Source organism: Pteropus medius, unplaced genomic scaffold (genome assembly GCF_902729225.1).
Source record: "Pteropus medius unplaced genomic scaffold, Ma_sr-lr_union100, whole genome shotgun sequence".
Lineage (NCBI taxonomy): Eukaryota > Metazoa > Chordata > Mammalia > Chiroptera > Pteropodidae > Pteropus > Pteropus medius.
Genome location: NW_024355008.1, coordinates 1,586,740 through 1,610,021, shown reverse-complemented (window position 1 = coordinate 1,610,021; position 23,282 = coordinate 1,586,740). Strand labels below are relative to the sequence as shown.

The 23,282-nt window shown below is 36.4% G+C and overlaps 1 protein-coding gene across 2 annotated transcripts in view; it reads right to left on the bottom strand.

Annotated features, from left to right (window-relative positions):
* Positions 1–23,282, bottom strand: part of CMSS1 (cms1 ribosomal small subunit homolog) — a 334,196-nt gene that overhangs the window by 3,700 nt on the left and 307,214 nt on the right. For both annotated transcript variants that reach the window (XM_039856947.1, XM_039856948.1), the window contains 6 exons: positions 20,779–20,850; positions 18,881–19,010; positions 15,329–15,388; positions 14,085–14,187; positions 4,964–5,024; positions 3,590–3,677 (listed from right to left, as the gene is read on the bottom strand). In XM_039856947.1, the coding sequence (XP_039712881.1) occupies positions 3,590–3,677; positions 4,964–5,024; positions 14,085–14,187; positions 15,329–15,388; positions 18,881–19,010; positions 20,779–20,850 (514 nt within the window). The remainder of the gene's footprint in view (positions 1–3,589; positions 3,678–4,963; positions 5,025–14,084; positions 14,188–15,328; positions 15,389–18,880; positions 19,011–20,778; positions 20,851–23,282) is intronic.

The window sequence follows — 23,282 nt, the reverse complement described above, 5'->3', positions numbered from 1 at the left end:
TTCGTTGCAGCATTATTTACAATAGCCAAGACATGAAAACAATTTAACTGTTCATTAATGAATGAATGGTTAAAGAAAATGTGACATACATATACAGTAGAATATTATTCAGCTATTAAAAAATGGGCAGAGGACCTGAATTGGCTTTTCTCTAAAGAGGACATAGAGACGGCCAATAGAGATATGAAAAGATGCTCAATGTTGCTAATCATCAGAAAAATGTAAATTAAAACCACAACAAGATATCATGTCAAATCTGTCAGAATAGCTATCATCAATGATTCAGGCAATAGCAAGTGTTGGTGAGGATGTGGAGAAAAGGGTACCCCTGTGCTCTGTTGGTGGGATTGCAAATTGGTGCAGTCAGTATAAAAAACAGTATGGATGGAGGTTTCTCCAAATATTAAAAATAGAACTACTATATGATGCAACAGTTCTATTTCTGGGTATTTATCTGAAGTAAATCAAAACAGTAATTTGAAAAGATATATGCACCCCTATGTTCACTGTAGCCTAGACATAGACAATTGGATAAAGGAGACTTGGTACATATATATAATGGAATATTACTCAGCCATAAAAAAGAATGAAACGTTACCATTCCAGACAACACGAATGGACCCAGAGAATATTATGCTAGTGAAATAAGTGAGACAGAGAAAGACAAATGCCATATGGTTTCACTTATGTGTGGGATCTAAAGAACAAAATAAATGAAGAAACAAAACGGAAACAGACTCATAAATACAGAGAACAAATGGTTGCCAGATGGAAGGGGGGTTGGGGAACAGGGTGAAAAGGATGAAGGGATTAAGAAGTACAAATTAGTAGTTACAAAATAGTCATGGGGATGTAAAGTACAGCATAGGGAATACAGTCAATAATATTGTAATAAGTATGTATAGTGCTAGGTGGGTACTAGACTAATTGAGGGGACTACTTCATAAATTGTATACATGTCTAACCACTATGCTGTATATCTGAAATTAATATAATATTGAATATCAACTCTAACTAAAAAATAAAAAAATAAAAAATAAATAAAATGAATAGAAGACTGTAAGAAAATAGTTAATATTAACTTACAAGATAATATTTTAAAGTAAATTATTTTCTTTTCTGTACCTTTTTGCATTTTTCAAAGGCTCTTACAGTCGGAAAATTCCCTTCATTATTAAATTAAAACAATACAATTCTGTCTATAATTGTATAGATCCCAATCTCATGGGATATCATTCAACATCTGGAAACTCTCCTTAATAGACCATATATATATATTTATAAATAAAATGAGTTATGCATCATTTGTCTCACTTTGTTAGATTTTCAGTTTCTAGTATGCTGGAATTGTTCTCTTTGAACACTTTGTATGTAGCCTAACACCTGTGGTTAGTGAATATTTAACCATTCATCCAATCACAATCAAAAGTAAAAGTTATTTTCATTAGTGTTGTAAAAATTCAACAGCTCCTTAAATAATTTTCCCATTCCGTAAATGAGACAAGCTTTCACACAGAGTTTTCATAAATCTGTAGAAATCTAATTTCAACAATCTGTACTGCTTCATTTCTCCCCTCTCCCTTTATCTCTGTATTGCATGGGGGGTCTGGTCACACAGAAAAAAACATCTGTATTCCAGGAAAGGGAAAAGTGAATCTTTGGCTAAGAGGTGTGGGAGAGGCAGAGCCTAATCCTGGCCTCTCCTGTTGCCCAGCCAATCTCTCCCAACTTTACATTTCACAGATGGACTATGAGCACTTCTCATCTGTTCCTTCACTTTCATCATCCTACTATGTTCTCAAGAGGAAAATCCAAAATTCTCGGCTTACTGTTCAAGGTCTCCCTCCATAATCTTTCTTTCCAACTGAATCACTAGCTATTACAGCCCACGAAGTCTCCAACTAAGGAAGGTGGTCTCTTTAAAAAAAGAATAACTACTATTTGTTGAGTTCTTAAGGTGTGACACTTACTGTGCTGAGCTCTTTACTGGTATTTAATTTTCATAACAATCCTTTGAGAAAGGTACTATTTACTATCTCTGTCATTCAAATAAAGAAACAGGTTTAGAAAGGTTAAGTAACTTGCCCACGTCACAGAGCTGGTATGGGAAGTTGCTGGACCTAGGATTTGAATCTGGAGGTCTGAGTCCATAATAGAGGGTCTTAACTTCAATGTGGTATTGTCTACTTTTTGCCTCCTCCAGATATTCCACATGTATCTGCCTGCCCTCCTCTGATTCAGCTATAGTCCCATTCCTGAATGCTTTTCTTACATCTCCATACTTCGAAGATCCTATTTTAATCCTCCCCATACTTCAAAGATCAGTTAAAGACTCCTCTGAAAAGCCTTTCCTGCAGATTTAGCCAAATCGCTCTCTCCATTGCAACTCCTCCAGGATGGCGAAATACTCACTGGGCCCTTGGCACCTCCTGCCTCGTGTCATCAATCTCATTCCATTCGCATATCTCTTCCAATGGACCAGGAACTCCCTGAGTGGGAAAGGCTCAGGAACCAGGAAAGCCTAGACTAAGAGACCTTGGAGGGCCATTTAACCCTTGTTAACTTTAGTTTCTGTCATAAGACATAAGAATGCCAGCCTGCAAGGATGATACGTACTAAATGAGATATGTAAGTGTGTCTAGCACAGCGCTAAGTACAAATAGAAACTCAAAAAATATGTTTCCTTTCCTCATCTGGGGCCTTCAAGTTTATTACTTGTAATTTGCACAGAACTCTGTATGTAGTGGGTTCATGTAACCCTGGAAGCCTTTCATCTGGAGAGAAACACTAGTATTTTTAGTTTCGTTCACTTCCTGGCAAATGACCATCTCTATACTGAGTTACTATACTGATGAATATATTACTTTCAGATATATAAAAAATACAGGAATCGCTTTAAGCAGTTATAAAACAATGTTCTATTATTTCTTTAATTCAATAATAGAACATTATTGAATTCGAAAATGAGCATCGACAAGAAATCTTTATTCTGTCTGGCAGGTAGAACAGGTAAGATCATCTGCAGGCTAGCAGGTTTCTAGGCTACTAACTGCCTTTGAGAAAGTCAACAAACTATAAAACCCACCAGTGGATATTTTCTGGAATACTTTCTGGGTAAAGCACTAAAAAAGAAATGCATTTGGGAGAAATATTCCAGAATACTAGTATTTCATACACAGAAACTATGTTTTTGTTTCAACATGTTTTATATACCAGCTGTCAAGTGGAATGGGAGTCTTGAGGAACCAAACTCAATTAAGTGAGAAGCAAATACTCAACATATCTAGCTCTACAAACTCCAGAGAGTGTAAACTGATGGAATTAATTGTGGATCTACTAACATGCTTAAAGCGATTGAAATATGAATGTATTTAGGTGGGCACATGGACTGAGTTTTGCCACAGTGCTTATCATTTCCTATTTCATTATACTTGCTGGCTGACTTCAGAGGATAAAGGCCGAGTTTCCTACTCCTGAATTAACACAGAGGTCTGGTTTCACTACATCACACATGTGGTTTCCCAAACTCACACGGTGGGTAAGGCAAACTCCCAGCTCTGAGTGGCAGTATCACTGGCTCTTTTCATACCTTGTTTAACAAGTTCTTTAATCCTCCCTGGAGTTCCTACACCCAGGTGCACCACACGCTTCTCCAGCAACTTTACCTGCTCCTGCACCTATTTCATAATGGAAGAGAATAAAGAAAAGTGTGATATTGAGATTTATAAGAAATATATATTTGGCCATTCAGATGAGCAAAATATACTTCTCATACATATGTGGCCTTCACCCACAGTTCCTGACTCACAGCTCCCAAGGCCCTCAGAATCTCTTAAGTGTTGAGAGTGATACAGGTGTGTTTTGTTATGTAAATGAGATGGGTTTTTGGAAGCACCTGAGGATAGGGACTGGTTGCCAGGAGTATCAACCTTGTGATTAGAGGGTTGGAACTTTCACACTTGACCTCCAGGGAAAGGAGAGGGGCTGAAGGTTGAATCCATCTCCATTGGCCAATAATTTAATCAATTATGCCTATGTAATGAAGCCTCTATAAAAACCCGAGCAAGGGGTTCAAAGAACTTCTGGGTTGGTGAACACATGGAGTTTGGGGAGAGTGATATGCCTGGAGAGGGCAATGGAAGCTCTTTCCCCATGCATCTCTTCCATCTGACTGTTCCTGAGTCATATCCTTTTATAATGAACCCGCGATCTAGTAAGTAAAATGCTTCTCTGAGTTCTGTGAGCTGCTCTAGTAAATTAACTAAATCTGAGGAGGGGCTTTTGGGAACCTCTGATTTATAGCCAGTTGGTCTTAAGTACAGGTAACAGCCTGGGCTTTGCAATTGGTGGCTGAAGTTAGGGGAGCGGGTATGTGTGCAGTCTTATAGGACTGAACCCTTAACTTGTGGCATCTGATGTTATCTTAGAATAGATAATGTTAGAACTGAGTTGAATTGTAGGACATCAATGTGGTGTCCGGAGCATTGCTTGGATGTGTTGGAAAGCACCCCGTCCCCTGTTGGAGACTGGGTCCAGGAACTCTTTTCAGAGTCATTAGAAAGTGCAGTCATAGGCCAATTTGGAGCATTTTATCTAAAAGTTAATAAAGTTAAAAAACAAATGGGGCTACCCCTGTTTAGGGTCAATTTCTAGGGCAAAGAAGGTTAACATTAAGAGAGAAGAAAACTGGTAAATCTTCAAAGAATCCAGGGTCACACCTCAGCTTCTGTACAGGAATCTTGGAGCATGGAGGAATAGTGACTGCTGTGGGGAGAGGTGGGTATGCAGAGGCAGGAAATGCAAAGAAAACCTGAATCCTCGTTAAATATGTTAAATAAAGAGGCACACAAGAACACGCTTGCTAAGAAGATAAGAAGAGGCTGAAGGGGAAAAGCTGAGGTCTGGGAGTGGCCCTTAAGGACCATTAACATCCCTCATCAGGAACCACAGGCCTTTTGCTTACCTTGATGTGTTTTGCAAACAATTTCATAACTTTGCTGTCTCCTTTGAATGCTGTCATCGACCTAATGAAAAGGAACAGATTAATGCATAAGAAAACTCACTCATTCTGTGCCATGTTGACTACTTAAGTATTATATCTTGCTTTATTCAAAAGAATATGCGCATTTATATGCATATATATGTGCATATGTATATGTAAATATGCACACACATAACAAATGTTGAGATTTTCAGGTAAGCCCATTTCTGAGATGAAAGTGGGCTGGCCTTTTATTCAGGCTTCTCACTCTCATACACAATATACAAGGTTAGCTTAGGTTTCCTTGATTATTGAAATACGGATCTGCCCTTCGCTTGTAATACAGAATTTCTGTATTTCAGGACCCCAACAGAGAATTTATTTTCGAACTCTGCAGTATAGTTCTCACACAAAATTTGGTTGTGAGAACTGTCTCAGAACAGTGGAGCGTCTGTGCTCTATGGCTTGAGCCCACGAGCATCTGTAAAAGGTTGTTTGGCTGCTGGAGACCTGGGGATTAGCTGATAGGGAGGAGCAAGAAGGTTTAGGTCTTCATCAGAGCAGCCCCCCACTTTTAACTACTTTGCAGAGTGAGCTCTTCTGTAAAATTTTATGTATGGAAATGCTTCAGATATAAATGGGTACAAAATAAACAATCTTTTAGTAGAACTAACATGAAAATACTGCTCGGGAATACTGCTTTGCTTTATATATCATTATTATGTTTTGGGAAATATTATTGATCGGTAGGAATCTATGCATTTGCAAATAGGGAATCATGTTATACAAGATATGTGGCACTAGAGTTTTTAATCATACATAAGCTTTCTCCATGGCAAGGTAAACTTGGAAGACAGTTTAGGGGACATATTTAACATAACTCATGGTTTTCAAGAGAGCAGCTAGAATTATTCATGATTAGACTTTATGAATAGGGCTCGTTGTACCTACCTTTTGCAAATCACCTAACCTTGAAATGGATTATAGTATTACCGGGGACACAGAAAAACACTGAGAATTGGTAAATGAAGTACGACAACATAGTGCTTTTATGCCCCTCAGAAGGGCATTTATGTACAGCAAATGCTCAAATCAATCTGACAACTTGTTTTTAAGAGGCCACCTTGAGGCCAGTCTCTGCCATTAGTCTTTGAATCTGAGTTCTGTGGTGGTAGTTTTTAAAACACTGAAAAGTCACTGTGAACTCCTATGATTTCGGAGTGAGCAAATACAGCTGCCCAGAAGCAGGTGGAGTCTTGAAGGTCAATTGTGTTTAGGGCAAAAATAGTCGAAAGAAACACTTGTTTTATTGAGAGGGTATGTGATACAATTTAATGTGTGTGCTTGGAACAGAAAGGAGATTTTGAAGGACTATTAACAAAGCTTAATGCCTACTTCTCTAAATTCATGATCAGATTAGTTCATTTAGAAAGACAGATGCTAAATAACTACTGAGTGTCTGCACCTTAGTCTATTTGATCAAGTTCCTCCTTCCTCAGGACTTAAATTTTCCTTTACTTTGTCTTCTGTCAAAGCCTAGCATAGAGCCTGGCTCCGGGAGAAGGCGAGTCCAAGTAAATCTCCTTTTACTCTGAAAGCTGAATGTTACCCCAGGTCCAGTGGAAACTCTTTTTTTTGTTTATTCTACAAAAAAATACAGTAAATGGAAAAGTACATGAAAGCATTTAGTAAGCACTGACAAGTTATCTTTAAAATATAATTTGGGGAATCTGGGAAACATGGTGGAGTGAGAGACATCCTCAGATCTCTCCCCTTGAAACAACAATAAGCTGAACATCCAAAACTGAACAAAAAACACCCAAACTGCACACCAGCACATCTGAGCGTTGGGAAATGCGCATAAGAACTACCACAGGTCAGAACTCCGGGTGTGCTGAAGTGGACTGGGAGAAATAAAGAAGCTGCCTCTCACAGCTGCCAGAGCTCCTTGCAGGAGGAGGGGGAGCGGTGAAGGTGCAACGACTTCCCTGGAGTTGCCTGGAGGTGCCTGGACTTCTACGCAGTCGGCAGCTAGGCCTAGTCATCAGGGCAGAAAGTAGAGAAGCAGGACGGGGACACAGAGAAACAATAGTTGATTTTTACTGGGCATGGGTGCAAAACCGAGGCAGCCCCCAAATCGCAATCCAGAGGGCCCCTCTCCCCATTCTCCGAGATTGATCATTGTGGAGCCACGGGGAAATTTGAGAAAATGCTACCGAAACTGTTTGTGAACTCTGACAGGGATTGAAACTGAGAGTAGCAAGTGTGATTAAATTTCTACAAAAAACAAAAAAACAAAGAAACATTATTTAGGCTTTATATAAAGCAAGGATCCAAGAGGCTTAGATGCCACCTACTGGAAACCAAAAGAAAAGCGCCTTCTTTGTGGCAGGCTAAAGAGAGACCTTTATATAATAAATCTTTCTGGAAAAACAGCAGAATACACTTCCATTAATGCCCAGGTGGAGAAATAGTCTATTAGACACCATGAACAACCAAGGTGACAAGGCATCTCAAAAAGAAAGAGAAAAATCTCCAGAAAATAAGCTTATAGACATTGAAATATGTGATTTAAATGACAGAGAATTCAGGATGGTACTTCTGAAATGAGTTCCGAAATAAGTCATATCAACAATTTCAGGAACTGAAAAAACAACTAGATGAGCAGAGCAAGGAGAGTGAAACCCTCAAGAAGAACAGAATAGATCTTCTAGAGATAAACACATTGCAAGAGTTGAAAATGAAATAGCAAGCTTGGGAAATAGAGTTGACCAAATGGAGGAAAGGATCAGTGATATCGAAGACAGAAAGCTAGAAATGAATCAGAAGGAAGAAGAGAGAAACCGAAGAATAAAAAATAATAAAAAATAACTAGCTGATACCATCAGGAGAGGAAACATAAGAATAATGGGCATTCTCGAAGGCGAGGAAAAGGAGCAGGGACTAGAAAGCATTTTCAGACAAATAGTGGACGAGAAATTCCCAAAGCTAAGGAATGAGCTGGAGCTTGGAATTTAAGAAGTCAACAGAACACCCAATTATCTTGACCCCAAAAGGCCTTCGCCAAGACACATTGTATTAAAGTTATCAAAAATCAATGACAAAGATAGAATTCTCAGGGCACCCAGGAAGAAGAAAATGGTAATTTATATAAGAAAACTCATTAGATTATCCTTGGACTTCTCAGTGCAGACCTTACAAGCCAGAAAGGAATGGCATCAAATATTTAAACTATTAAGTGAAAGGAACTACCAGCCTAGAATAATGTATCCAGCTAAGCTCTCCTTTAGATATGAAGGAGAAATTAAGACCTTTCCAGACATACAAAAACTGAGGATATTCTCCACTACGAAGCTAGCCCTACAGGAAATACTGAAAGGAGTCAGCTCAACTAAAACAAAATAACAACAACAAAAAATACATAATTAGGAGTAAAGTGACTATCAGGCATATAGAAGCAGAGAAGTGCAACCCTTACTAAAAACAGGGCATTATAAGTTTAAATAATAAGAAGAGAATTGCTACAGCAAGATAGTAATGAACATTCAGCATACATAGGGACAAACTGAGATAACAATGACTGAAAAGAGGAGGATTCAAAGATCCAAATTCACAAATGGGAATGGAGATAAGGCACACGCAGAAGAAAATAGACGACTGTATACATATCACTATCCTTTTCATATTCGTAATGGTAACCACACACCAAAGAGTCAGAACTGAAGTATATAATATAAAACAAAAAGAACTAGAGGCAAAACCCACAAAAACCAACCAAAATAAAAAAACAGAAACACGAGGACAAGGAAGCAATGGAAACACCGAGCTACCAGAAAGATAATGATAAAATGGCTATAAGAAGACCTCATATTTCAATAATCACCCTAAATGTAAATGGACTGAACTCACCAATAAAAAGGCACAGAGTTGCAGAATGGATCGAAAAACAAAATCCAACCATTGGCTGCCTCCAGGAGACACATCTCAGCTCCAAAGACAAATATAGACTCAGAGTGAAAGGGTGGAAAATAATATTTCAAGCAAATGGCATTCAGAAATAAGCGGGAGTAGCAGTACTAATATCAGATGAAATAGACTTTGAAATAAAAAAGGTAAAGAAAGATACTGAGGGACACTTCATAATGATAAAGGGAATCAGGCACCAAGAAGACATAACACATATTAATATCTATGCTCCCAATCAGGGAGCCTCGAAATATATAAAGCAATTACTAACAGAACTAAAGGGAGAAACAGACCAAAACACTACTGTAGTAGGAAACCTAAATACCCCACTGTCGGATATGGACAGATCATGCAAACAGAAAATCAATAAGGAAATAACATTCTTAAATGACATATTAGACCAACTGGACATAATTGACATTTACAGAGCTTTCTATCCCCAAACAGCTGCTTATACATTCTTCTCTAGTGCACATGGAACATTCTCAAGAATCAACCACATACTGGGACACAGAGGTAGCCTCGATAAATATAAGAGGGTTGAAATCATACCAACCATATTCTCTGATCATAATGCTTTGAAACTAGAGATCAACTGCAAGCAGAAATCAGGAAGAACTACAAACACATGGAGATTAAACAACATGCTACTGAAGAATAACTGAGTCAGGGAAGAAATAAAAAGAGAGATCAAGAGATACATAGAAACTAATGATAATGATAGTACAACATATCAAAACTTTTGGGACAGAGCAAAAGCGGTCATAAGAGGAAAGTTCATATCGTTACAGGCCTATCTCCAAAAACAAGAACGAGCCCAAATAAACAAGCTAATGCTTCATCTTAAAATGCTAGAAAAAGAAAAACAAATGAGGCCTAAAGTCAGCAGAAAAAAAGAAATAATCAAAATTAGAGCGGAAATAAATGAAATTGAAAAAAAAAATACAACAGAGAGCTGATTCTTTGAGAAGGTTAATAAAATTGACAAACCCTTGGCTAGACTCACTAAAGAAAAAAGAGAAAGGACACAAACAAAATCAGGGATGAAAGAAGGGAAATTACAACTGACATTGCAGAAATACAAGGGATCATACTATGAAAAAGTATATAACACCAAATTTAATGACCTAGAAGAAATGGAACAGTACTTAGAAAAATACAAACTTCCTAGGCTGAATCAAGAAGATCCAAAAAATCTAAACAGATCGATCAGCAGTATGGAAATCGAAACAATCATCAAAAACCTACCAAAAAGTAAGAATCCAGGACCAGATGGCTTCAACAGTGAATTCTACCAATCATTCAAAGATTTAATCCTATTCTCAAACTCTTCCAAAAATCGAAGAGGAGGCAATACTTTCCAACTCATTTTAGGAGGCCAATATTACTCTGATACCAAAACCTGGTAAAGATAACACAAAAAATGAAAACTGCAGACCAATATCTCTCATGAATGCAGATGCAGAAATCCTAAATAAGACACTAGTGAACCGAATACAGCAACATATTAAAAAGATTATACACTGTGATCAAGTGGACTTCATCCCAAGGGCACAGGGATGGTTCAACATACGCAAATCAATTAAGCTGATATACCACATAAATTAAAAAATAAGAATCATATGATTATATCAATGGATGCAGAAAAAGCCTTCGACAAGATAACGCATCCATTTATGATCAAAATACTTAACAAAATTGGCATAGAAGGAAAGTACCTTAATATAATAAAGGCCATCTATAACAAACCCTCAGCCAACATTATACTTAATGGTGAAAAAATAAAAACCTTCCCTCCAAGATCAGAAACAAGGCAAGGCTGGCCACTATTGCCACTCTTATTCAATATAACATTGGAAGTCCTAGCAAGTGCAATCAGGCAATAGAAAGATATAAAAGGCATCCAAATAGGAAATGAAGACGTCAAACTGTCACTATTTGTGAATGACATGATTCTCTATATAGAAAACCCTAAAGACTCCACAAGAACACTACTAGAAACAATAAGCAAATACAGTAAAGTTTCTGGATACAAAATCAACGTTCGAAAGTCCATAGCGTTCCTATACTCTAATAATGAAGTGTCAGAAGAAGTGGAAAAAATAATTCCTTTTGCAATTGCAGCAAAAAGAATAAAATACCTAGGAATAAATTTAACGAAACATGTGAAGGACCTCTATAATGGAAACTACAAGACCTTATTAAAGAAATCGAATATACAAAGAAATGGAAAGATATTCCGTGTTCTTTAATGGGAAGAATCAACATAGTTAAAATGTCTATATTACCTAAAGCATTATACAGATTTAATGCAGTCCCCATCAAAATCCCATCAGCATTTTTTAAAGAAATAGAACAAAAAAATCGTCAGATTTGTATGGAAGCACAAAAGACCCCAAATTGCCAAAGCCATCCTGCAAAAAAAGAATGAGGCTGGAGGCATCATTCCGCCCGACTTCAAATTACACTAAAAAGCGACAGTAATCAAAACGGCATGGTATTGGCAATAAAACAGACACGTGCACCAGTGGAACAGAATCGAGAGTCCAGAAGTAAACCCATATTTATACGGGCAAATAGTTTTCAACAAAAAAGTCAAAAACATACAATGGAGAAAGGAAAGCTCTTCAAAAAATGGTACAGGGAAAACTGGAAAGCCACCTGCAAAAGAATGAAACTAGACTGCTGTCTATCACTACACACCAAAATTAACTCAAAATGGATTAAGGACCTGAATATAAGACTGGAATCAATAAAATGCATAGAACATAGGAATGAAACTCGAGGACCTTGGACTTAAAGAGGATTTTATGAATTTTGACCTCAAAGGCAAGGGAAGTAAAAGCAAAAATAAATGAATGGGACTACATCAAACTAAAAAGCTTCTGCTCAGCAAAAGAAATCATCAACAAGGTAAAGAGACAACCATCCGAATGGAAAAATATATTTGCAAGCAATGCCTCTGATAAGGGCGTAATATCCAAAATATACAAAGAACTCATACGACTCAATGACAACAAAAAACCCAAATGAACAGAGGACTTGAACAGATACTTCTCACTAGAGGACATACAAATGGCCAACAAATATATGAAAAGATGCTCAACATCGCTAGCTATTAGGGAAATGCAAATCAAAACCACAATGAGATACCATCTCACACCTGTTAGAATAGCTATAATCAACAGAACAAGTAATAACAAATGTTAGAGAGGATATGGAGAAAAAGGAACCCTCATACACTGCCAGTGGGACTGCAAATTGGTACAGCCACTATGGAAAACAGTATAGAGGTTCCTCAAAAACTAAGAATTGATCTATCATATGATCCAGCAATCCCTCTACTGGATATTTACCCCAAAGACTCGAAAACCCATATCTGCAAAGATATTTGCACACCGATGTTCATAGTAGCATTATTCACAGCAGCCAGGATATGGAAGCAACTGAAGTGTTCTACGATAGATGATTGGCTAAAGAAACTGTGGTATATATATACAATGGAATATTACTCAGCCATAAGAAGAGATGAAATACTGCCATTTTCGACAACATGGATGGACCTCGAGATAATCATGTTGAGCGAAATTAGCCAGACTGAAAAAGTTGAAAATCACATGATATCACTTATAGGTGGGATATAAACCTAAAAGCAACAAATGAACAGGACAAACAGAGATTGAGGGACATGGACAATGGACTAGTGGTTACAAGAGTGTTGGGAGGTGAGGGAGGAGGGGAGAGGTAGACTAGGTAAAGTGAGTCAAATATAGAGGATAGGGGGAGTGTGAAGTGGGTAAAGGGGATCAAATATATGGTAACTGAAGTAAACTGGACTTTGGGTTGTAATTACACAATAGAATATACAGATGTCAGTCAAATTATAATGTATACCTGAAAATTATATAATTATATTAACCAATATTACCCCAATAAAATTAATTAAAAAAAGAATAAAATAGTTGGAAAGAAATAAAAACATAATTTGTACATTCAAATTTTTCATCCATTTGGAATTTATCTTGGTATAAGAAGTGAGATATGGATCCAACTTCATTTTTCCAGATGGCTACATGATAGTTCCAACACCATTTATTAAATAATTTATCTTTCCTTACTGATTTGTCACCTTTACCATATGCTATATTTTCATATGCATATGGGACTATTTCTGAACTTCCAATTCTGTTTCACTGATCTGATGTCTGTCATGCATGTGCCAGTTCCATACTGTTTTAATTACTGAGACTCTGTAATATATATGTATTTTTAATCTGATACTATAGGCATAGTATCCTCTTAGTAGTATCTTTTTCTTAGAATTTCCCTGAGGACTGCTTTCTTCTCATATAAGCTTAGAACTAGTTTATCTAGTTTAAAAACAATTCTTTTGGAGTTTCACTGGAAATCTGTAAAACCTGTAGATTATCCTAGGTAAAACAGATATCTTTATAAATTGTAATATACATTGAGTCTATTCAAGAATATGGTACACCTTTTTGTTTGTTCAAGATCTGCATCACTTGTGTAATATTTTCTTTATATAGACTTTGGTAAGTTTATTTCTTGGTGTTCTATCTTATTTTAAATTAGAACTTTTTTTCTATTTTAAATTCTAATTGGTTATTGCTCTTATGATCTCCCTGCTTTCACCCTTGCCCTCTACAATATGTGTTCTCCACACAGCAGCCAAAGTGATCCTTTAGAACAATTATCCAGATCATGTGACTCTTCTGCTCAAAGTCCTCTAATGGCATCCCATCTCAGGGCCTTTTGTACTTACTGCTCCTTCTGCCTGGAATGCTCTTCTTAGCCTGGCTTTTTCCTTCAGTTTGTTCAATCTCTGCTCAAATCTTATCTCCTTAGAGAACTTTTCTGAGACCACCCTTTTAAAAATAGCCCCCATCCACTTCTATTCTTTTGCCATGCTTTATTTTTTCTATAGCATATCAGTACCTGATATTATAATGTACATTTATTTGTATCTTATCTGTCTCCCTCACTGGAAAGTAAGTTCTATTGGGGGTGTGGGGGGGTACGCTTCATTGCTACATGTCCAGAATGTAGAACATATCAACTTGGCGCTTGTCAGTTACTCAGAAGACATTTATGAAATAGAACAGGTGAAGCTCCCAACCTAATGAGCTCCAGGGCTCGTATGGCAGAACTGCAGATGATCAGCATCAGAACTGATTTCTTCTCAGTATGGTTTCTCTGAAGTTTTACCCACTTAGGGCAGACTGAAAAAAAGACCATAAGAAAAATATTTATATATCTAATTATAGCAAAATAGGGCTTCTAAAATTGAGTATTCTCCAATTACTTCTTTGTTAGTGTTTAAGAAAAATAAAATATAATGAACACTGCTTAGATTCCATTTTCTGGTTATTCTAGGTATTAGATTAAAATGAAATACCATTAACTTATGACACAAAACAATGTGCCAAGTAGCTAAATGTGACTAGTTTTAGACTAAGAAAAGTTTGAAATAATGCATTTGCAATATTTTAATTTATGTTTGATGCTTGAAGGCAATGTCGACTAGGAAAAGAACTCTGATTCAATAATGTTGAATTTTAAAGGGACACTCAGCGTAAGATATAAAAATTAACAGCAAACATTGTTGAACACTGACTGATACTGTGCTAGGTACTTTACATATATTCTTTTGTTTAGTTCTCAGTAATCTAGTGAGATTAATTCTATTATTATCTGCATTTACATTTACTGAATTTGAGGCTGAGAAAGTCATGAACTCAAGTTGAGTGTCATGAGAACTGATTAGAGTTTGAAAGAAGAATGCTAAATCTCTACATCTAAATTATTTCATTGTTGGTTACAAATAAATGACTCCCTCATATAAATAAGTCATTACTGGCTACACACAATACCTATTGCAAAGATCAAATTAGATTGACTATGAAATAGTCAAGGTCTGAGTTCTGAAGATGTGAACAGAATTTCAGAATCTCATAGCTGTAACAGAGATCACACAGTCCAATTTCCTTATCTTTCAGATAACAAAGTTGAGTACCAGGGGGAGTACTCAGTGACTTGTCCCAGGTCAAACAGCAAATTAGTGGGGGACCTGTGATAGAACACTAACTATTCATTGGATTCCTAGACTAATACTTCTAATGTGCTATAAACAAAAATGAGACCAAAACACAAAATCTCAAAGCCAGAGCAAAACAAGGAAAAAGTTAAATAAATAAAAATTACGATGGACCTTAAAAAACTCTCCATTTAAAATCCATTTAAGGCGGAAACTTTTGATTTTAGACGTAGTTTTATAAGTTTTTATTTTAAAGAGACAGATCTTATGTTTTAACACAATAACAACTTGGTGGATAATTTTTTAAAAAATCATAGTTTACTTACTTTCTTTTAGGTATGATGAAAGACTATGAGTCAAATCATTGGCCTTGAGGAAACAGGAGTCTAGAAATGGGAAACATGCTTTGTAGACAATTTTGCAAACACACACATAATCAAAACAGATTAAATGTGAATGGTATATTCTTGAACAAGGTTTTAAAACATTAGTGTATTGGGAGCTTATTAAATATTTTACAGTGTTGTCTAGCATTTAAAACGGCAGCAGCAGCAACAACAGGTAAACTTTTAACTGTCTTTAGTCTCTTAGGGCAGTGAAATAAAAACTTATTGTATCATTCAATGGATTAATGAAGCATCTTTATTTTTTAACTCCACAGAACAGACAATATACAATGGCAAAGCTGAAATAGCTAATAAATCTATGTAGAGACGTTTAAACTCACTAGTCATCGCAGATGTGAAAATTAATACAATGATGAGATAACATTTTACACACACATTAGAATGGCCACTGTTAGATGTATAATATCAAGTGTCGTCAAGAATATAGGGTGATGGAAACTCATATGAAGTATAGGTGGAGGAGTAAACTGCTATTGCTATTCTGCAAAGTAGTAAAATTAAGATGTATACCACCTTATGACCCCACAATTACATTTCTGAGTAAATAATGAAAAGAAATTCTTGTGTGGTCGAGACATACACAGGTATATTCATCTTAGAATTATTTGTGAGAGTAGGGAATCGGAAGCAACCTAGGTGTCCATATCTGAGAAAATGGATGAGCAATATGTGATAGATGAAATCACTGGAATATTAAGCAGCATTTAGAAGTACTGAACTAAATGTACATAAAAGCATATAGACAAATCTTAAAAAAGTGTTAAGTCAAGAAAGAAACAGAATGAGAGATTCAGCACAATATCATTTAGATAAATTGTAAAATGTATACACATACGACATATTTTACAAGAATATATACATGTTTAAAAACATATTAACACAGAGTGAATGTCCACAGGGAAAGGAAATTGGAGTGTGCATTAGGAAAGAGTGGGAGTAAGACATTAAACTACAACATAACTCAACACAACACAATAAAAGACTATAACACACTAAAATAAAATGGGTTTGCTCAACCAATGACAACATAGTCTAGCAAGTATGTAGTATTATTAAATCTGTAACTGAGATGTATAAAAAAGCAACATTGTGTTTACAGTCCTAATTCTTTTCACAAGAAAAAGTTTGTCTATAAACACAGCAGAGTGCTAGGGAGTAAACTATAACTAAATTAAATGAAATTTATATTGTGACCCAGCATTTATAACTCACATTATGTGAGTAACGAACTACAAAGATGTTGCCTCCTATACTGTTAAGAGTCTTTGATGGTCTTTAAAACTAATTTCCCAAACCTGGATATAATCAGACTCACCTGGAGTGCCTTACAAAAGACACAGATTCCTGGGATAGACTCCCATTTGCACAGTGAGTCAGAATTCCTTGGGGGTGAGCTTGGGAATTTGCTTTTCAAGTTCTCTGGATGATTCAGTTGCAGCTAGCCTACAGACTTTTAGCAGTGATCTAAACCACACTGCAGCTCCCAGGAGGACAGCAAGGCTAGCTGCATGTGACTCCTGCCTTGAAACTTTAATTAAGTGCCCATGTGTATGACATTTACAATGTACAGTGCACAATATTAATTGAAAAGATGTGTTCCTGTCCCTACAGAAACAAACAGCCTCAAATCAAAACCAAGTTAGACACTCGGCGAACAAAATAGGAACATTTTATTATGTAAAGCCCACCTTATATTTATGCCCCTTCCTGAGCCTGTTTCAAATATACTCATGGCATGTCCCCCCTCTCACCTACCATAGACTTCCTCTCTGTTCTTGGTCTAATCAGTGTAGTGACGGGCTTTTTCTCTAAAACATTCCTATGAAGCCTTTGATCACTGTGTCTCAGAATTTAGGCTTAATTTTTTAGTTGAAAACGAAAACCTCTTCTTTTTGGCTATAACAGTATTTTTAACATATTTACAATGTCTTTCTTCCTTCCTAAACCAACCCATGACCACACATTTTTGCCTAACTGTATTACTGAACTCTAATACAGCAATTATATAATGTAAACTCACTACGGAACTCAAATAACTCCTTAAAGTTTTTTTCTGACTTTCGACTCCCGACAGTACTAGTGAATTAAAGGTTTGTGATGTTTCATGAGGTTACAGAGGAGCAGTGGTCCCATTATCTCACAAGTCCTTCCAAAGTTGAAGGTATACACTAACAAAGAACCTAGAAGGAAAAATTGACCGCTGAGTCGCAGTAAAACCAAACTTGGGTTAAACCTTGAAAAGAGGCTTTGTTATAATGCTTACTTCCTACGCAAGAGCAGGCAGGACCTCGCTCTCCTCCAGAGGAATTGCTGTGCTGAGCAGAGTAGTTTCTAACGGCTGCTGGAGCCCTTGGGCTCGGTAAGTCAAAAACTCCAGGTCTCACTCATGTGGAAATTCACTCTTTTAGTTCCCTAATGGATACTCCTTTTGCAAAAGAGACAGGGGCACTCATGTCTCCAACCCAACGTGCATTATATATATATATATATATAAAAAAAATCATATCACAAAGGAATTATAAAAATTCAAGGAACGGGCTGTTTTTCAGCTTTGCAAGCCTCTAGAAAGCACAAAATTGTAATGGAAAAAGGAAATCAAACTACCCGCGACTTTTAAAGCAGTACTAGATATATCTCAGTGTGTAAACACCTCATCTCAGGCAGTGGTACCTAAACTGTGGTTTGATTTTATTATATCTCTTTTCTTCAATATCTTCCCAAAAGCTGCAGGATGTATCATGATTTTGAAATTAATTAAAATAAGTTGTTTTAGGAATTCTGTAATATCTTTTAACCTAATTATAAATACTTTAAGACTGTAGATTTAAAAGAATACTAGGCTAAAGAATCACCTGGGCAAGGTATTGGCCTTGCTAAAAATGCAGAATTTTATCCCTCTCTTTAGAAAATTTGCTTGAAAAAGTCTAAACTAGGACCCAAAATACTACCCTAATAACAAAATCATAATCAGAAATCATGTTAAGAACAACAAAACTAAGCTGCTTATTAAAGCTAATATTCTTGTCTATAAAGAATAAATAAATTAGTGTTTCATATCTGTACTTTTAAGTGTATGTTTCACCTTACTTTCATGTGACTTCTATCCTCATTAGGGATTCTTACTTCTTGAAGAATCTGCTAAAAATATGCATACTAAACAGCCTTTTGAATAAAAGATACAATTACAAATCTTTTTGTTAGACTGAACAAATATCATTTAGCATCCTAATAAAGAAATCATGCAAGAGTTGAAATTATGAGGTTGAAGGAAAAAGTATTAGCATGGGTAAAACATTAATGTCTGGCTGAGATACCTAGCCATAACATACAGTAAAGATGAATCTGTTTTGCTCCTTATCATCAGAAAAATTGCTAGCAATTAACAATGGGTCCTGCTAAATGACTAACTTCAGAATAGCAAAAACAAACAAACAAACAAACAAACAAACAAAAAAAGAAGCCTGGCTGTACCTGGTAGGTTAAGTTCTTCTAATTCAATCACTGAGCGATTGCTGCTGTAATAGCCCTTCATCAGCTTCTGGAGGTCTTCAGGTGTTCCTGGTTTTGGCTCTGATTTTGCAAGAATGTCAGTAATTTTCTTCTAAGACATGAGAAGAAAGGAAAATGGGAGGAAAGATTTTAGAATGGCATTTGGTTTAGGATAGGTTGATTCCTCTGGCATTTAAACTGTACATAGGTTTCGGTGACAGCAAACTATGAATGTGAATTCTAATAAATACACTTGAGAAAACTTAATAGATATTTCTTGGATAGTACTACTTTGAAAAACGAATGGATGATCTAAAAGACTCCTTGTAACTCTTAGTCTTGGACTTCAAGGAGAACTAACATTTTTGCAAGGAGTCTCCATAATAGGTAGGGTATTATTTTCTCCCGAAAGTCAAGAAATCTTGTTGCTGTGGAACTCCTCTTTAAGCTTTAGATGATTTGTATTTCTGGGAGAGGAGAATTTTGAGAACTTCTTGCCTAACCTAGTGTTGAGAGTACTGAGTCTCAGTTTGGATTTCTGGGATTAAAGTAAAAGCTACAGGAGTAATCTGAGCATAGGACCCACTGAAAAGGCAGACTTTTAGACCCTTAGTTCTGAAGTCTCGAGAGATAGAGTCTTGAAGTGGTCCTATGGAAACAGAATAGGAAATATTTTACAACATCTATTTTGATTTGGACTTATTTGAATAGCATTTACTGAATGCCTGCAGTGTACTAGGAACACACAAGCGTTCATTTAATTTTCATCATAAACTTCTCTTCTCATGTTTCACCAAAGATCCAGAAAGAACCACCCCCCACCCCCGCCAGCTTTTTTTTCCTCCTTCCACAATATCCTCATTTCTATGCCACTGCCAAGAATGGACAAAGTTCTGTCAAATGAATTAACTTTTAAAAATATGTCATTAGTGGGCACATTTTAGCATGACCTCAGCCAAGGCTAAGCTATCTAGCTAGAGTTCTGACCTTGAGCCACCAAGAACTTAACACTCCTAAAGGCCATTGCTGTACAAGCTATCAAAGAGAAGTTAAAGTTACTTCTTTAAGGACTTGCCAAACCTCAGCCAATTTGGCATCTCCCATCTTCCTTTTTGGCCATTTGCAAGCAAAGAAAACATATGTACACACACTCTGAGTTTTCTAAAAGCTTGCTGTTAAGTAATTGGTTTGAGTCCATCTTCTTTCCTCTAATCCCAATCATATTTCCTCTGCTGACTTCAGTGGTAGAACCCTGTTGGCAGGGAGAGAATTACACTGCTGTTTTCACAACTGTGGTGGAAGGTCAAAGCTAACCACACTTTCTCCAAGTCTGAGCCATAAGGAAGTTTGTATAGGAGCAAAAGAGTCTTCCATATGCTCAAAGGCAAGTATTAAAACGCAAGGGGAGCCTTTTGCTTTAGATTAGAGTTCCAAATGAGAGTCAGAAATGGCTTTATGTTACCTTCATCTGCTTATTATTTACTTTTTGTTAATATTCTAAGATAAAAGGTTTTAAAAATTGAAAAGGGTAAGAAAAGAAGGTTGGCAAATTTCTTTCCTTGGACAGAGCCAGAGGGGCCAGAAGGCAGGATAGGTCTGGGCCCCTTCTAGAATTAGAAACTCATTTCTGACTTCAAACCACACTGAAAACACAGGGTGGATAAGAAAGATGTTTAGCGCTCTACAAAATTGAAATAGGAATCTGAATGATTTATTTTTAGCTCCAACAGAAACACTTATTACAAGTGACCTCAGGAAAGTCACCAAACCTAACCAAACTGAATCTTACAATTTCTGCACCTCTAAATAATTGTCTCAGCAAAGTAATGAATGTAATGAAAATATGTAAGGCCACACCATTGTAAAATTATTAATATTACCTTTCTCCTCTTCCTGGTCTTGGTGACATCTTCTTTTGTTTCCTTTGATTGTGTCAAGAAACATTCTTTAGGCTATAAAAAAATACAAATAAGAAAACTTTCCTCTTAGCATGATGAGGTGTCAACTAACGGTATGAATTCCAAAGTACCTACTACCATTTGTGTAGTCTTCAGAATATCTTTGTAATATTCTATAGTCAGAGAGATGGGGGAACACCCACTGTAGGCTATTATGCAGACTGGAAAATCTTTGAACAAAGGTCAAAATGTATGAATGCAAAATGTATGAATGTGTGTTTGCGGTGGTGGTGCAGGGTCTTATAGACTGAAGACAGTAGCCAGGTTTGTAAAATACAGGAAGAAATAGATGCGATTAAAATTTGAATGTAATAAGAAAGTCTTTGGTGTTTTCTATGAACTAGCAATGGGTAAGCCTGTATTTCCAAGTCCCTGGTTTATTATTTTATTATCAATTTCTTTCCTTTCCTCAATAAGCATAGAAAATATGAAGTAGGATATATTTACTTAGATTTTTATAAAACCAGCTGCACCAAATGCCCTATCTATAGTGACTACAAAAATGAATGTTTCTACTGATGGTCTAAGAAAAGTCTCAGCACTGTGGCACCCTGAGTAATCGATTTTGCCTATTGCCTTGATCCCTGAGTACCCTATACAGTTTAGTGCTATTTTTACCCTGAGTCCTTTTTTTAAATGTAGAAAAACAGGAAATTTGGACTAAGACCTTGATTTATAAAATAGAATGCCACGGATTCCATATTTATTAATCATAAGCAGGAATATAAAATGTTTCCTGCGCTGGATCTTTTTATGCAACATTGTCAAACAAGATGCCAAGTATGATATAAAATATAAGTGAAAATTTAGTCTTTCCTTGATTACGTTTCCATTCCAACTAGAGAGTACTCAGTTTAAGCTGGTAAGCTACTAACTAAAGCAATCTTGTCTCCACTGGCTCTGTTTAAAATGATTACAGATGACGCTTTCTATTAAAGTTTGCAGACAGTCTGCAGATTAAGCATGCCTATGGCCTGAGGCCAGAGAGAGAAAAATAATGCTACATAATTTCTTTAAGACATGGGACCAGGACCAGCAGTTTCTAGACTGTTTCAGTTACTAGAGAAGTAGATTCAAAAGGCTCAAGATTAAAGCAACATGGAATCTTGAAATTTTAGCTTCTTCTCAGTTAAAACAAAAAACCTGCAAAGAGCAATTGCATCATAGCTAAAGAAAAAAAGATGTTATGACCTCTCTTATTTAGAAAGTTAAGCTAGCTTGTGGATGCAGATACATGCCAATTTGATGCTGACACATGCCAATTAGAAACCGGGCCAAGGCCACTAATATGTCACAGAAGCTGCCAGATGTTCATAAGAGTCCAATTACAGACCAGGCCAACATTCATCTCATGCTCCTAAGGCAAAGACCTGGATATGATTAGCAGACCCCTCAAGGCGTACTGCAGTATCTTGTCAGCAGTATCAAGGTATCAAGGTTTTTGGGAAGCAGATGTAGAAACCTGTTATATTTTTAAATTTAGCAAATGGTGCGGGGGTGGGGTGGGAGGCTCTTTAAGAGTATGTTTAATGTGCTGGGTTGTGTTTATGTTAGGTTTACAAAGCCAATTAATTCAAATATGACACAAATCTGGAAATGAGCTCAGTTATAAGGATTGGACCCTGGAAGAAAAATAAAAACGTAATTTTGAATCATACATAGGAAAAAAGGAACATGCTTGATGAACTGCTTTATTCAAGATATAGCATCAGGTTTAAATGTTAGATTCAAATTCTTAGATCATCCTAAAGAAAATGCGGTATAATATTTCTTTTCTGGGAACAGTCACCTTAGCTGGTTGAGGTAGGGTGCTAATGAAGAAGCCAAGTTTATGGGGTCAATTTCCATAGTAGTGAGATGGCTTTATGAGGAAATATAAATCCATAGTATTGAAAATTCCTATACTTAGCTGCCTTACAAATGCTGATGTTTACCTCAGAGAGACCAGGTAAAAAGATGTGAAAGACTCAGGCCAGGCCAACTAACCATTTCTGGAAACCAGTTTCAACAGTATATGTCTTTGACAGCTGACATTACTTTACATGAAATATAGTAAATTGTAAATATGTAGCCAAAATAAGTAGTTTAAGTATTTAGAAGAGATACTTCCCCAGAAACATGCAAAAAAAAAAAAAAAAAATTAAGCTTTTAATTGAAGTAATTGGGGCATATTCTCAATCCCTTAAAGTGTCAAAAATTATATTCTGTAATAATGATTATTCTGGTTAAACATGGCAAATCAACCTCAAAATGCCACTATATTGAAAATAAAGGAAATTGAAAAGGTATAAATCTGTAAGGACCAAGAAACAAGGAGAGAGGATAAAAGTAGTAGAGAGATTTCAACAACTTCTTGGGCAATAGAAAGTAATTGAAATTGTATGAAAGTGATTTAGCAGAGAGAGAAAGCTAGCACCTGGGTTTCT